This window comes from Ursus arctos, unplaced genomic scaffold, assembly GCF_023065955.2.
Source record: "Ursus arctos isolate Adak ecotype North America unplaced genomic scaffold, UrsArc2.0 scaffold_34, whole genome shotgun sequence".
NCBI classification, from domain to species: Eukaryota; Metazoa; Chordata; class Mammalia; order Carnivora; family Ursidae; genus Ursus; species Ursus arctos.
Genome location: NW_026623030.1, coordinates 12,769,887 through 12,782,770, shown reverse-complemented (window position 1 = coordinate 12,782,770; position 12,884 = coordinate 12,769,887). Strand labels below are relative to the sequence as shown.

General features: G+C 40.2%; 1 protein-coding gene across 9 annotated transcripts in view; it reads left to right on the top strand.

The window, feature by feature from the left end:
- Positions 1-12,884, top strand: part of PRR14L (proline rich 14 like) — a 56,856-nt gene that overhangs the window by 12,808 nt on the left and 31,164 nt on the right. For all 9 annotated transcript variants that reach the window (XM_026484883.4, XM_026484881.4, XM_048221399.2 and 6 more), the window contains one exon: positions 7,937-8,009. In XM_026484883.4, the coding sequence (XP_026340668.2) occupies positions 7,937-8,009 (73 nt within the window). The remainder of the gene's footprint in view (positions 1-7,936; positions 8,010-12,884) is intronic.

Genomic DNA, 12,884 nt, shown 5'->3' with positions numbered 1-12,884 from the left:
CTTTATGTGTGTTCTAGGATTGAGCAAATAGGTAAATATTGTGGATAATGAGAGTGAGCCAGGTTTCTCACTAACAACTAAATTATAGATGGGGGTGGGTTGAGGGCTAGAATGAACCCTGTGGTGTGGAACTAGAATTGAAGTTATCAGTATGAACTTCCAGTTTTTAATATATGTAGATAGCTACAGAAATGTATACTATATGGGTATGTGAGGTCGGGTCTAGAGGCAGTGACACTTCATTCATAACAGTGAGCACCCAGTTCTTGGTTTCTGAATAACATTTTCCAATTAAAGGAACCAAGCCTTTTTGGGGAAATGTTTTGGAGGCTGGCACAGGATGAGCTTGGAACAATTTATGGTTAATTGCTCAGAAAATTAGGAGACATAACAAAAGGACACAGGAGCCAACTTGAAAGGACTCCCAGTGGCTGAGACTGGTACTGTTTGAACTTAAATAATGATAATGAATTATAACCCATAGAATAAAGCAGGTATCATGAGCCCATGCTGATATAAAATAATTGAATAAATAACTTGAAAAAAGAAAGCTCTTAATTCTAATTCATAAATATAAAAGGAATCATGGAAATAAATCTCCATTTGGCAACCATCACAGTAATAATCATCTCAAGCAAGAATCCTCAGTGGATGTTAAAACTAGTGGCTTAAAGTTTAAGTGAGGAACAAATATTTACATTGTCTCCAAATAGCTCCCCTATAAGATACTTAGTAATTAGCCAGTAATAGAATCGTTACAAGGTATACAAAGGAGAAAATAATCACAGTGGAGAAACCTGACAGACCCTACCCGAACCAAGTGTTAGAAGTTCACCTCCACAGGAATGAGCCCCCCCCACCCCCCCGCAAAGCCATGTACCTCCTGAGAGGATCCACCAAGAACCAGCATCACTTCTGTGAAATTCCTGCCCCCAGAATGCATAACCAGAATCTACTGATGAAACATCAAACCCAAATCGAGGGACTTTCTTTTCAAAAGTGTCAAAGTTACAAAAGATGAATATCTGAAGAACTATCTCAGTTTAAGGGAGAACTTAAGGAGATGTGATGACTAAATGGATCATGGGAGCCTGAATTGGATCCAGGTCCTGAAAAAGGACTTTAGGAAGCCATTAATAAGATTTGAGTAAATTCTGTAGTTAGTATTATTATTAATAGTAGTTTACTGTCTTGATAACTATTTGGTGGTTATGTGTAATATAGTAATACTAAGGGAAGCTGGATGAAGACTACAGAAAATTTTTTGAACAGTATTTGCAAACTTTATTTTAAAAAAAATATAATATATTATTCACTATACAGTAAGTACATCATTAGCTTTTGATGTAGTGTTCCATGATTCATTGGCAAACTATTTTTTTATACATCTGAGAGAAATTACCTCTAAGTCAATTGTTTAAAACATTTAAAAGTTTTAAACAGTAAAAACAACCAAGAAAACCCTTCTTGCTTGAGGGGGACAGAATTTAAGTCAATAGGAAAGGTACTTTTTCACATCTAGGCCAGTTTAGAAATGGGTTAGTTTGTGTGGGGAAGTCATGTTTATGAAGAGGCTGAATGACTGAATGACAGGAATATAGCAGAGGGGGTTCTAGTTTGGACATGCAACCGGAGAACTGTTCTTTTCCCATCCCAAGGTTCTGTGATTTATTTCTAATAGCCTTTAGCAGCGTTCCACAAAGTTCTTTTCCTTCCTTCAGCTGTTCCTCATCTCAAACCAGCAAAGAGGCCCAGTTGGCCACCGCCTTAGGTTTGTGGCACAGTAGTACTCAAAGATTACTACTTACCCACTCCTCTCTGTTCCCTCTGGACCAAAATCCATCACGACAGGAAAGGTAGTGACTTCAGAACCTGGCTCCAGCAATAAGAACTTGCTGTAATTGTGAAAGACAGCCACCGAGGCTTCCAGGTCATGCATCGAATGAATTCAACAGAGTCCAGTTTGCTTGGTGAATTTCCTAGTTCAAGAAGAAGGACTGCGCTCATTTTTAGACGTTTGCACTTTCCTATATCATGGTTTCTGATGAAGCCTAAACTGGTTTTAATTCACTTGTTTAATTCATTCACTTGCTTAATCTCATTTCAAGTCATTATAGGTTTTTGTTGTTGTTAACAGAAAAAACAAAATATGTGTTATTTTATGAGGCAACTTATTTTTAAATGTGTTAACTTTTTTTTGCTTTTTTTTGTGGTAAATGCACATAATGTAAAATTTACCATTTTAATCATTTGTTAATGTACAGTTCAGTGGCATTAAGCACATTCACATTGTTGTATAACCATCAACAGCGTCCATCTGCAGAACTGTTTTCGTCTTCCCAAGCTGGAATTCTGTACCTATTAAATGCTAACTCCCCATAACACCATCTCCCCAGTCTCTGACTACCATCATTCTCCTTTCTGTCTGTCCACTCTCGGGACCTCATCTAAGTGGAATTATAGTCTTTGTCCTTTTGTGACTGCACTTAACATTTTTTTAAAGATCCACTTAAAAAATGTAAATATTTTAACCATGAAATACTTGAATCGTGAAAAGGAAAACCAGCAAAAAATAATTCTTTCCTGCCTTATGATTGTGTCAAAAAGGCATAAAAGCTTGTAACTAATAATTTGATGCTTTGATCAGGAAACCACTCTGTTAGGAAGAGAGAAGAAAGGCAAAAAGGAAGGAGGGGACAGTATCAGAACAGGCTCAGTGGCGGGGACAGCTGCAAGAGCCAGACTGAATGGTGAAAGAAAGAATTCAGTTCTGAACTCACTTGTAGGACAAAGGTCGACAACTCTGGTACACGCAGAGGTTACCAGCCAGGATGTGGACAACCCTGGTGTTATTTAAGAATAAGAAAGAGATGGGTATGTGATATTCCATGTATATGATTTATCATTGGAAACTCTTTATACAGTGTGTGGTGGGGTTTTTTTCCCCCTTCTTTTGTTTTTTCCTGGTCCTTAGATATAAGCTGTAGGGTGTTTAAGTTTTTATATATTTTACTTTTTTTTCCCCCTCTCATAGTGGTTGATGTGCCTGGATTGAATATGCTATAAAAGCTTTGGTTCGAGGATATGATACTTTATTTGTGCTCAACATAGACACAGAAAAAGTTCTGATTTGTGTGTTATCTGTTGTACACACGAAGAGTCAGTCAACATTTTTGACAGATATTTGAAGCTATCTTAATGGCATGTTCATCAGACCCAATCTTGTGCAATTTGTGTGACTTCACTTAAATGAAAGCCTATTCAACTAAATGCCCATTAAGCTTATTTACTTCTTACCCTAAGAGTCTGTGATCCTACAGGAAATTTGCGGTAGAGTATAGGAGCTTGCTATTGCTTGAAAGGATGTCTTGGTGGAGAGAACTCACTTTCGGTGCTCTAAGGGTGGAAAAAATCTGAACTTCATGCTGTTATTAGTGAAACTGGTGGCCATAACCTGTTCTCCAGGTCTGCCAGGGTGCTGTTGCCCCACAGCGATTGTTTGCCCTTTGACATCTCACGTTTTTAAAAGTGACAGAAAACTGCCCAAAGCACCAGTGGCATATTGCTGAGACTAAGATAGAACTTTCTCCTAATTTTTACAGCAGTTCTCAGGTAATCATTGGGGGGGGGGCGGTGATTGTTATCAAATGCCTTTCCCACTAAGGTGATCAGTACCTTATTTAAAGTCAGCAGTTGTTTCCCTGAATCGAAATACATTTTAAGCTCTGTAAGGATGATTTAAAGTTACTGTTCTACAGCTGTTCCTTTCTAAATATGCAGGGGTAGGAAACTGAAAGATCCATCTAGAGACACGAAGGTGTCTTTTATTTTCAGAGTCTTCTTCACTGTGAACATAATCATGGCTATTTCCACAAATGCCAGGTAGTAGGAAGACTCTCATTTGCTCCATATTGTTGCCCCGTCACTGCACACTTCAGTGTATAGACAGTCCCGTCTGAAGATGGGGTGGTCACTGCCCTTCCTTACTCATCTGCCTCCTCCTCCAGCTCAGGAAGTTCAAGTTTGGAGTTCAGTGGAGTCTGGTTACGAGCGAGGCGCACAGCTCAGAGATAAATCAGGCCCCGAGGAGCTTGTAATTTACCCTGCATATGAAAGCTGAAGAGCCTGACGTATATTCATTTCCTTCCTTTAGATATTTGTGTTGTTCTCCTACTCAAACTAGTCTCACACGACTGAATCAGAGAATTGCATCCTTTCCAGGACATACAACTTTTAATAGGATATAAGATTACAGATGAACAGTAAGAATGGCTTTTCAAGACCTTTCTAAAATCTGCCACAACTTTGAAGTATCAAGAGTTGATTTTGAGTCCAAGCACTTCCAGGAGGATGGTATATTGGATGTGCAAGGCAGAGAATCTGTTTGCTGTCGATTTGAAAAATGAGTTTGTACTGTTCTGTGACATTTCTTACTTTATACAGCTAATAGAGTATTATAAACCATAGTACTTATCTCACTTGATGGTGAAAGAAGGATCCATGTGAACTTTCATCTTGGAAGTTGATTCATTCAAAATAGCTTTTGCAGAATCTAGGTGGAAGAGAAAATATTTAGGACTCTACCTCTAAAAGTCCTGAAAGAACATTTAGCCTATATAATATTATAGGAAAAGGAAATTGGTAAATTTCTGCAAATGTTTATTATATGATTAGCTGACCTTGAGAGGGTTGGGGGAATGACAGGATCATGATGCTACATGTCCACTGCTTACAGGTGGGCTCTTCTGTTCTGTCATCTGCACTAAAGGCCCACACTTGGTAGAGTTCCCACCTGATATGGAGATTACCCACCACTATGGTGTTTGGGGGGGGAGGGGTCTCACATCCGACCTCAGCCTCACACCCTGTTTTCTTTTCAACCCAGTCAATTTCTAATCATATTTGAGACTTCAGACTTTATAGGGCCTTCAACCATCTTAAGGTTCTTAACTCAGAACTTTTTAAGAGACGTCAGCAAGGCAGAGGGAGAGGGGAATCACTTACTCCTAGCTTCTGCTTCTCTCCTTCCCTATTACAAATAATGACTAACCAAGAAGAAGGGGACTTGGCTGAAGCAGCTGGCTTGGCACTCCACCAGGGTATTTTGAGTCCTCCAGCTAAGAACCTTAGAGCAGCAGGTGGAGCAAAACTAAAATTCCAGCAGCCCCTCCAGGGGCAGGAGTCAGTATGGTTAGTTGTACAAGCTCATCACAGTTCATTCTGAAGGAACTATATCGAACCTATGTATTGCTGACCTGAGCTCAGCTCTTACTTTGCAGGCCCAGAAAAGCTTAGTCACTCCAGATGACATCCTAGGATCTGTTGTTGGTGATAGTTCTATTTGGCTTTTCTCACAGAAAGGGATAACAAGTGTCTAAGGTCTAATGGATGATAGGAGCTTCTGTTCATGGAACACCCAGTGCTGACAGGGTGTCTTGCTAGCTGTTACTGTGGTCCCCATTTATTCTTACAGCCACTTTAAGCTTGTTCTTAGTGCTATATATATATATAGCTAGTAGGTAGGAGTCCTGCAGTTGGAACAGAGCCCTGTCTGACTCCTCATCCCATAATCTTTTACTCCAGCACTCTGTGTTTTCCATAAAGTATTAACCTGAAAAAATAATTCTAAATAGCATCTAATGTCACACCCCAAACATTCAGCCTGAGAACTGGAACAGCAAGAGAAGTATCATTTTGGAGAAAGGATCAAATGTAACTACAAATAAAGATGTTTCTGTAACTACTTATTTTAAATAATTCGAGACTGAAAACTTGCACAACTAGTACAAAGAATTCCCATATACCCTTCATGCAAATTCCTCATGTGTTAACATTTTACCATATTTGCTTTTTTTTTTTTCTGAATGATTTCAGAGTATAGTTGCAGACATGATGCCCAAATATTACAGTGTGTATTTACTAGCAAACAAAGACATTCTGATACATGCCCACAGTATGTTGATCAAAATTAAGCAATTAACACTGATCCAAGTTTTTTTTTTTTTTAAGATTTTATTTATTTATTTAACACAGAGAGAGACAGCCAGTGAGAGAGGGAACACAAACAGGGGGAGTGGGAGAGGAGGAAGCAGGCCCCTGGCGGATCAGGGAGCCTGATGCGGGGGTGGATCCCAGGAGCCTGGGATCACGCCCTGAGCTGAAGGCAGACGCTTAACGACTGAGCCACCCAGGTGCCCCTGATCCAAGTATTTTTATTTAATCTACAGACTATATTTGAATTTGACCAATTGTTGCACTGATGTCTTTTGTAGCAAAAGAAAATGGTTTTTTTTTTTGGTCTAAGAAAAATCTAGGATCACTTGGGGCATTCGGTTGGCATGTCTCTTTAATCTCCTATAACATGGTACAGTTCCTCAGCCCATGACCTTGACACTTGTGAAGAATACAGGCCACTTATTTTGCAGAATTTCCCTCAATTTGGACTTGTCTGATGTTTTCTCAGATTAGATTCTGATTATGCATTTTGGCAGCAGGAATCCCACAGAAGTGATGCTGGTCCTTCTTGGTCCATCCTCTCAGGAGGCACGTGGCTTTGGGGTGCTTCATTCCTGGGAGGTGAAGTCCATCATTGGTTCCAGTGGGGTCTGCTAGCTTTCTCCACTGTGAAGTTACTATTTACCCTGATGGAATTTTTAAGTATCTTGTGAAGAGATACTTTTGAGACCATGTAAATATTTCTGTTTCTCATTCACACTTTTAACCACTAGTTTTAACATCCATTGATGATTGTTGGTTGAGATCATTACTGTGATGGTCTCCCAGTGGTGATTTTCTAATTCCATCATTTGTTTTATGGTAAGTAAGAGCTTTCTCTTCTCCTCCTTTGCAAATAAATTTGGTCTGGCATCATGCTAGAACTCATACTTCTTTGTCAAACGTGGTAGTGTTACCATAAATTATCTGGGAGATAACTTGTTTTTAAGTTCATGCTTTGCAAAAGTATTCCACACTAAGGAAATGAAAAAATAGTCCTGCTTCACATATGATAGTCCATGCTCTCAGTTCCAATGATAATGTTTTATTTCTGCCTGTATCCACCTGTTCTTGCCACTGCTTTTATCTTTCCTCCCCATCCTGGGTTCTGTTTCCACCACAGAACTTTGCTTAGGGTCCAAATGGCTTCTACTAGCTTTGAGTTTGTTTGAAGTGCTCTAAAAATTATTGAAAGTTATAGTAATATTACCACTATCTGTGGATTTAGATGCGTACCATGTCAGTATCTTTCACTTACCAATTAAATTAGTGTGAAAAAAAACCCTTAAATTTTAGGGCAGAGGAAGAGAGGTGACTTAGAAGGAGAGCTTAGCATAAGCAGCGATCTTAGTTCTGTCAGTGTCTCCTAGCTGGTAGACCTTCCCTCGTGGGGCTTGAAGCCATTTGCTGCCATGACATGCACATTCTGCTACTGACCCTTCCCATTTTTCTGAATTTCTTCTGTAGGAAAAAGCTGGTTGTCAGTGATGGTGTTCTCCTTTGCATGCTCTCCCTCCAGTGAAGGGAGATGAAAAGAAAAACTAGCCCTTCTAAGAAGTTTGGGAAGAAAATGCATACATGACCTCTAGGATGGTTGAGGATTGAGATACATCCAGTTTGGTGATATTTTCCTTTCGGGTGAAATTAATGTTACGTTACAGCAATGTGTTTCTTGATTCAGAAGATATTTAATAGCGTCAGCATTTTAAGCCTCTGTTATTAGCCAGACCTCAGGAAACTTGGCTTTTCAAGCTCAAATTCTAGAGAAGTGGCAGTTTTTATTGATTTTATTTCTTTAAATTTAAGGTTTCCTTCAGTTGCCAATCCTTGTGACTGCTAGCAAATTTCCAGGAGTCATAAAGAAGTTTCTCAGACGGTAATTTGCATTCATGAGTTCAGGTATCTCTGAATTCTCCCTGACCACTGGATTTTCTTCCTGCAGGAAGACCTCCTGATGCAGTCAAGCAAAGAACGTTTATGCACGGGCCTCCCTGAAGACTGTCTGAGGAGCAAAGGTATTTATTTTTCTCCAGTCTTTTCCTTTTTCCACTTACTACACACAGTGTTTTAGTTCACAGTTTCTATTTTGCATTGGGAATGCAAGTCCCTGCCTTGCAAGATGGACTTAATGGTAGAAATTCTTGATATTGCCCATTGGCATACTTGAAGACACCTAATATTATTGAGCAGTACCTTAGGTTTTCTTGGGGTTTTTGGTTTTTTGTTTTAATTTTTTTAACTTTTTAAAAAATTTTTTTATTTCTTTGAGAGAGAGAGAAAGAGAGTGCACTCAAGCAAGCAAGAGGGTGGGGGACGGACAGAGGGAGAAGCAGAGTCGCTGCTGAGCAGGGAGCCCGATGTGGGGCTCGATCCGGGGACCCTGAGATCATGACCTGAACCAAAGGCAGCCGCTTAACCAACTGAGCCACCCACGTGCCCCTGTTTTTTGTTTTTAAGTAAACTCTGCCCCCAATGTGGGGCTCAAACTCACAGCCCTGAGATCAAGAGTCACCTGCTCTTCCAATTAAGCCAGCCAGCCACCCCAAGCAGTACCTTAATTTTGACAGTAGTTTGCTTCTCCCCTTTTATATAATGAGTCCCTATTGATGTGAAATCTTTTATTTGATTTTATAAAACTAAACTTCCTTTTTGGAAAGGTTAACATGAGTGGGGAGGAATTGACCCAGTCCTGTTCAGCACCGTGGAGTGCATCCTGTTCCTATTCCCCTGGGCAGGGATGGGAGAAAGTGTTTGCTCCAGGTCATCTTGAGAACTGTCAAAGCAGTTTCATTTCCATTACTTTGTTTTGCTCCTCAAAATATAGGCATCTGAGATATCACCTTTAGACTGATTGATTGAGACCCAAAGAAAGAGAGTGCTGAACCAAGATTTTCTCCCCAGGCTGAAAATAATCTTAGGTAGTAACTTTAGAGAGGACTATGTGTATATATTATGTAATTCAAGTTAGAAATATAGAGTAATCAAAACCACAAAAAAGGGGAAAATACAGCAAGTATGTTTAATTATACGAACATTCTGTTACTGTGATAAAATATCAGATTTGACTCTGCTTCTTGGCAGCCCAGACTGAAAAGGAAGCACAAATTGTCCTTATGAGAAAGGGCACTTGTCCCAGTTTATCACCCTGCTTCCTGCTGCTGGAGATTTCCTCTGTGGCTCAAAGGCTTGGCTGTCCAGTGTAGACTAAAACTCTGAAGATGAGAAATATCCTTTTGTACATGCCTCGCCCAGTTCCTAGGGCCTTACTTGGGACCATTTTAGCACCCCCCCCAGCCCCGCCCCAAATATCTTTTCAGCAGGGCTCTGGTATTGCTATATTGAGTCTTTGGTATATTTGATATGTTTTCACCCACATCTTAGCACAAGTTTAGTGTCTATTTGTTGAACTACACTTTCATTTAACAACTGAACTGACCTTTTAACAGAAGAATTAGGGGGTGCCTGACTGGCTCAATTGGTAGAGCATGCGACTCTTGATCTCAGGGTCATGAGTTTGAGCCCCATGTTGGGCAGAGAGATTACTTGATAAAGGGAAAAAAAATGATGCCTGGTTGACTCGGTCGATAGAGTATGTAACTCTTGATTTCGGGGTTGTAGGTTCGAGCCCCACGTTGGGTATAGCAATTACTTAAAAAAATAAAATCTTTAAAAAATATAAAAACAAACAAAAACAGGAGAATCAGTTATTTTCTATGAGAAAATCTGCCTTTTCAGACTTACCTAGTTACTATCCACCTAAAAATCTGGTCTACATTGGACGTGGATAAGATGAGCTCTTCTGAAAAGTATTCTCAGATAAACTATTTTGTGGTATTTTTCTTCCTGAGCCAATACCATTCTTTAATGACTTAAATTGGGGAAATGAATTATTTTTCTTTCCCCAAAGCCATGTGCAAGGTTCTCAGTTATAGATGGAGGAACTTGAAAACAACAACTCTTACTAGAGTTTTTAGCAGCAGTGACCTGGTGCCTGACTGTGATATGTTCTTCCACTCAGTCCCCAAACAGCCTTCCAAGGTGTCCCTTTGTTACACATGAGGAAACAGGCTCCGCCCAACCAATCATAGCAAGGCAAACAGGAAGGTTCTATGAAGGCAGGTACGTGAAAGAAATGAACACACAAGCTGCCACCACGATTTCAGTTAAACAGACGCACATACGGTTCTATAGTGTGGCCAGCATCTCAGCTCGCTTTGCCAGGGTTAAGGTAAAGCGTCTGACAACCTGTCATTTACTACAGAATTGAGAATTAATGATGTTTCTTGGAAACTTAGTTGTACACTCTTTCTGGGGGCCCCAGCTGCAGAATTTTCACTCTGCCCCAGATCCTGGTCCCACACATTTTAGACATAGATTTTCCTGATAAAAACTAGTATTCCCTTCCTACTTTTGTTTTAAATGTCTGCTCTGTTGAATGCTGTGCAAATTGCTTACGTAGTTTTATTTATATTCAGTTTTGCTTATTCTGAATGGGGGTACCTCCAAGGTCAGCACTGTGTGATAATTTAGAAATTTGCTGAGGAATGAATTTGGGTCCCCTGCTCTGAGGTGTTCAGCATGTGAACCTAAGACTGCCACACTCTCCCCTTGGTGCGGTGTTCTTCCTTCTCTAAATAAATGCCCCATTCACAGTCAGAATTTTTAGGTTCTTTACAGTTATGTCTGCTGTGGCTCAGGTGAAATCAGAACAAGCTTAATGCTTTAAAAGGACATTTGTGTTAACCAAAAGTCGTCCTTAATTGGTAGGATGCTATTTTGCAGGTCGTTCCTTACTTCTTGATTGCCGTAGGGCCGGCCTGTGACAAGTGGGCATGAGGGAGCAGTGATGGATGTTGGTTGAGGGGCCATTTCACAAAGGGACGATGTCCTCCTGTAAGACACTCTCCTGCCTCTCTCTACTATTGTGGCTTTTCTTTTTTTTTCTTTCTTTTTTTTTTTTTTTTAAGATTTTATTTATTTATTTGACAGAGAGAGACAGCCAGCGAGAGAGGGAACACAAGCAGGGGGAGTGGGAGAGGAAGAAGCAGGCTCCCAGCGGAGGAGCCTAATGCGGGGCTCGATCCCATAACGCCGGGATCACGCCCTGAGCTGAAGGCAGACGCTTAACCGCTGTGCCACCCAGGCGCCCCTATTGTGGCTTTTCTAATGTGGCTTTTTCACCATAATTCTGTTTAATATTTTATAGAACTGACATTGTCAAGTTTTTTTTTGTCTGTTTCCGTTGTGGTTTGTTTTTCCCCAAGTTCCCTGTAACTGGCTTGGTTTGGGAAGGTTCTGACTTAATTCCCACAGTAGCAATCTCTGTGAAGGCTTATTTAGGAATTCTCTGAAGTAGGAGTCACAAGAAATTGAAAGAGCATTTGAGGAAATACATTTTGAGGCAGAAGTGAAAGCGGTCAAGGAGGGAAAAGATACCTTATATAATTTTTGGAACTAGATAGTTTGAATTATTTAGAAGAATTAGAGTTGAAACAATCTTTTAAAGCCCTCTATGTCTGTCATACGAATAAATTAAACATTATAAGTGGATGGAAAGAACCCCATCAATAAACTCCTTATGCTTTATATGCATCTAGATTCTTGGAGTTTATTGATTATTTTTTAAATATATACAATTTGGAAAGAATATCTCCTGCTTATATTCCCTATTTATGTCATTGTCCTGTAATTTACATTTTAGGGGGAGAAAAGTTGAAAAATCAGCCAGTACCACACCCATTTAATAGACAACATGAAAGAAGTGTAGACGTTTTGGGAACTGAATTTTTTTTTTTTAACCTTTTTTAAATTAAGGTACAGGGGCCCCTGAGTGGCTCAGTCGTTTAAGTTTCTACCTTCGGTTCAAGTCATGATCCCAGGGTCCTGGGATCAAGCCCTGCATTGGGCTCCCTGCTCAGCAGGGAGCCTGCTTCTCCCTCTCCCTCTGCCGCTCTCCCTGCTTGTGCTCTCTCACTTTCTGTCAAATAAATAAATAAATCTTTTTTAAAAATTAAGGTATAACTTATCTACACTAAAATTCACCCTTTTGTGTATGTGTACAGCCCTGTAAGTTTTGACAAAAGCAGTTGTGTAACTATCACCACAGTCAAGATAAAGAACATTTCCATCACCCCAGTGATTTCTCACAGGCTTCTTTTGTACTGCGTCCCTCCTGCCAGCCTCAGCCATTAGCAGCCACTGATCTTTTTTCTGTCCCTGTAGTTTCGTCCATACAACTGTGGGTATCAATACTCCATGCTTCTTCTTGCTGAAGAGTATCCTGTTGTCTGGTTGTATCACAGCTTGTTTATTTCCCATTTGAGGGAAATTTGAGTTTCCACTTTTGGCAATTATGCGTAAAGCTACAATGAACGCTTGTGTACAAGGTTTTGTGTGAACGTGAGTTGTCATTTCACCTGGACAAATACCTTGGCATGACACAGCTGGGTCATTTGGAAAGTGTGTTTATTTTACAAGGAACTCCCAGTTTTCCAGAATGGTCGTACCCTTTGGAACCGGCAGTATGTGGGAGTTCCAGTTAAGGAGTTGAATCCTTTTTCATTGTTAATTCATTTGTAGTTTGGAAAGCCAGATGTTCAGTGGTCAGGGAAGCTGAGGAGGTGACAGTAGCTTGTAGGGTTGTGTGCTGTCCTCCTCCCTGTAGGTAGTCTTCGTGAGCTCCCACACAGGAGAGCTTCCTTTTATAAGACATTACAATGTTGCTAACCCATTGCACGTCTTTCTGAGGACGAGATGTAGGATAAGCCAAAACGGATGTCATGTTTAGTGTCCACAGTCTAGCCACTTAATTTTTTGATTCTGAAAAAGGTTTTGACAGAAATGCTATTGAATCCTTGACAACCTCCAGCATGTCTGTCCCCAGTGACGGT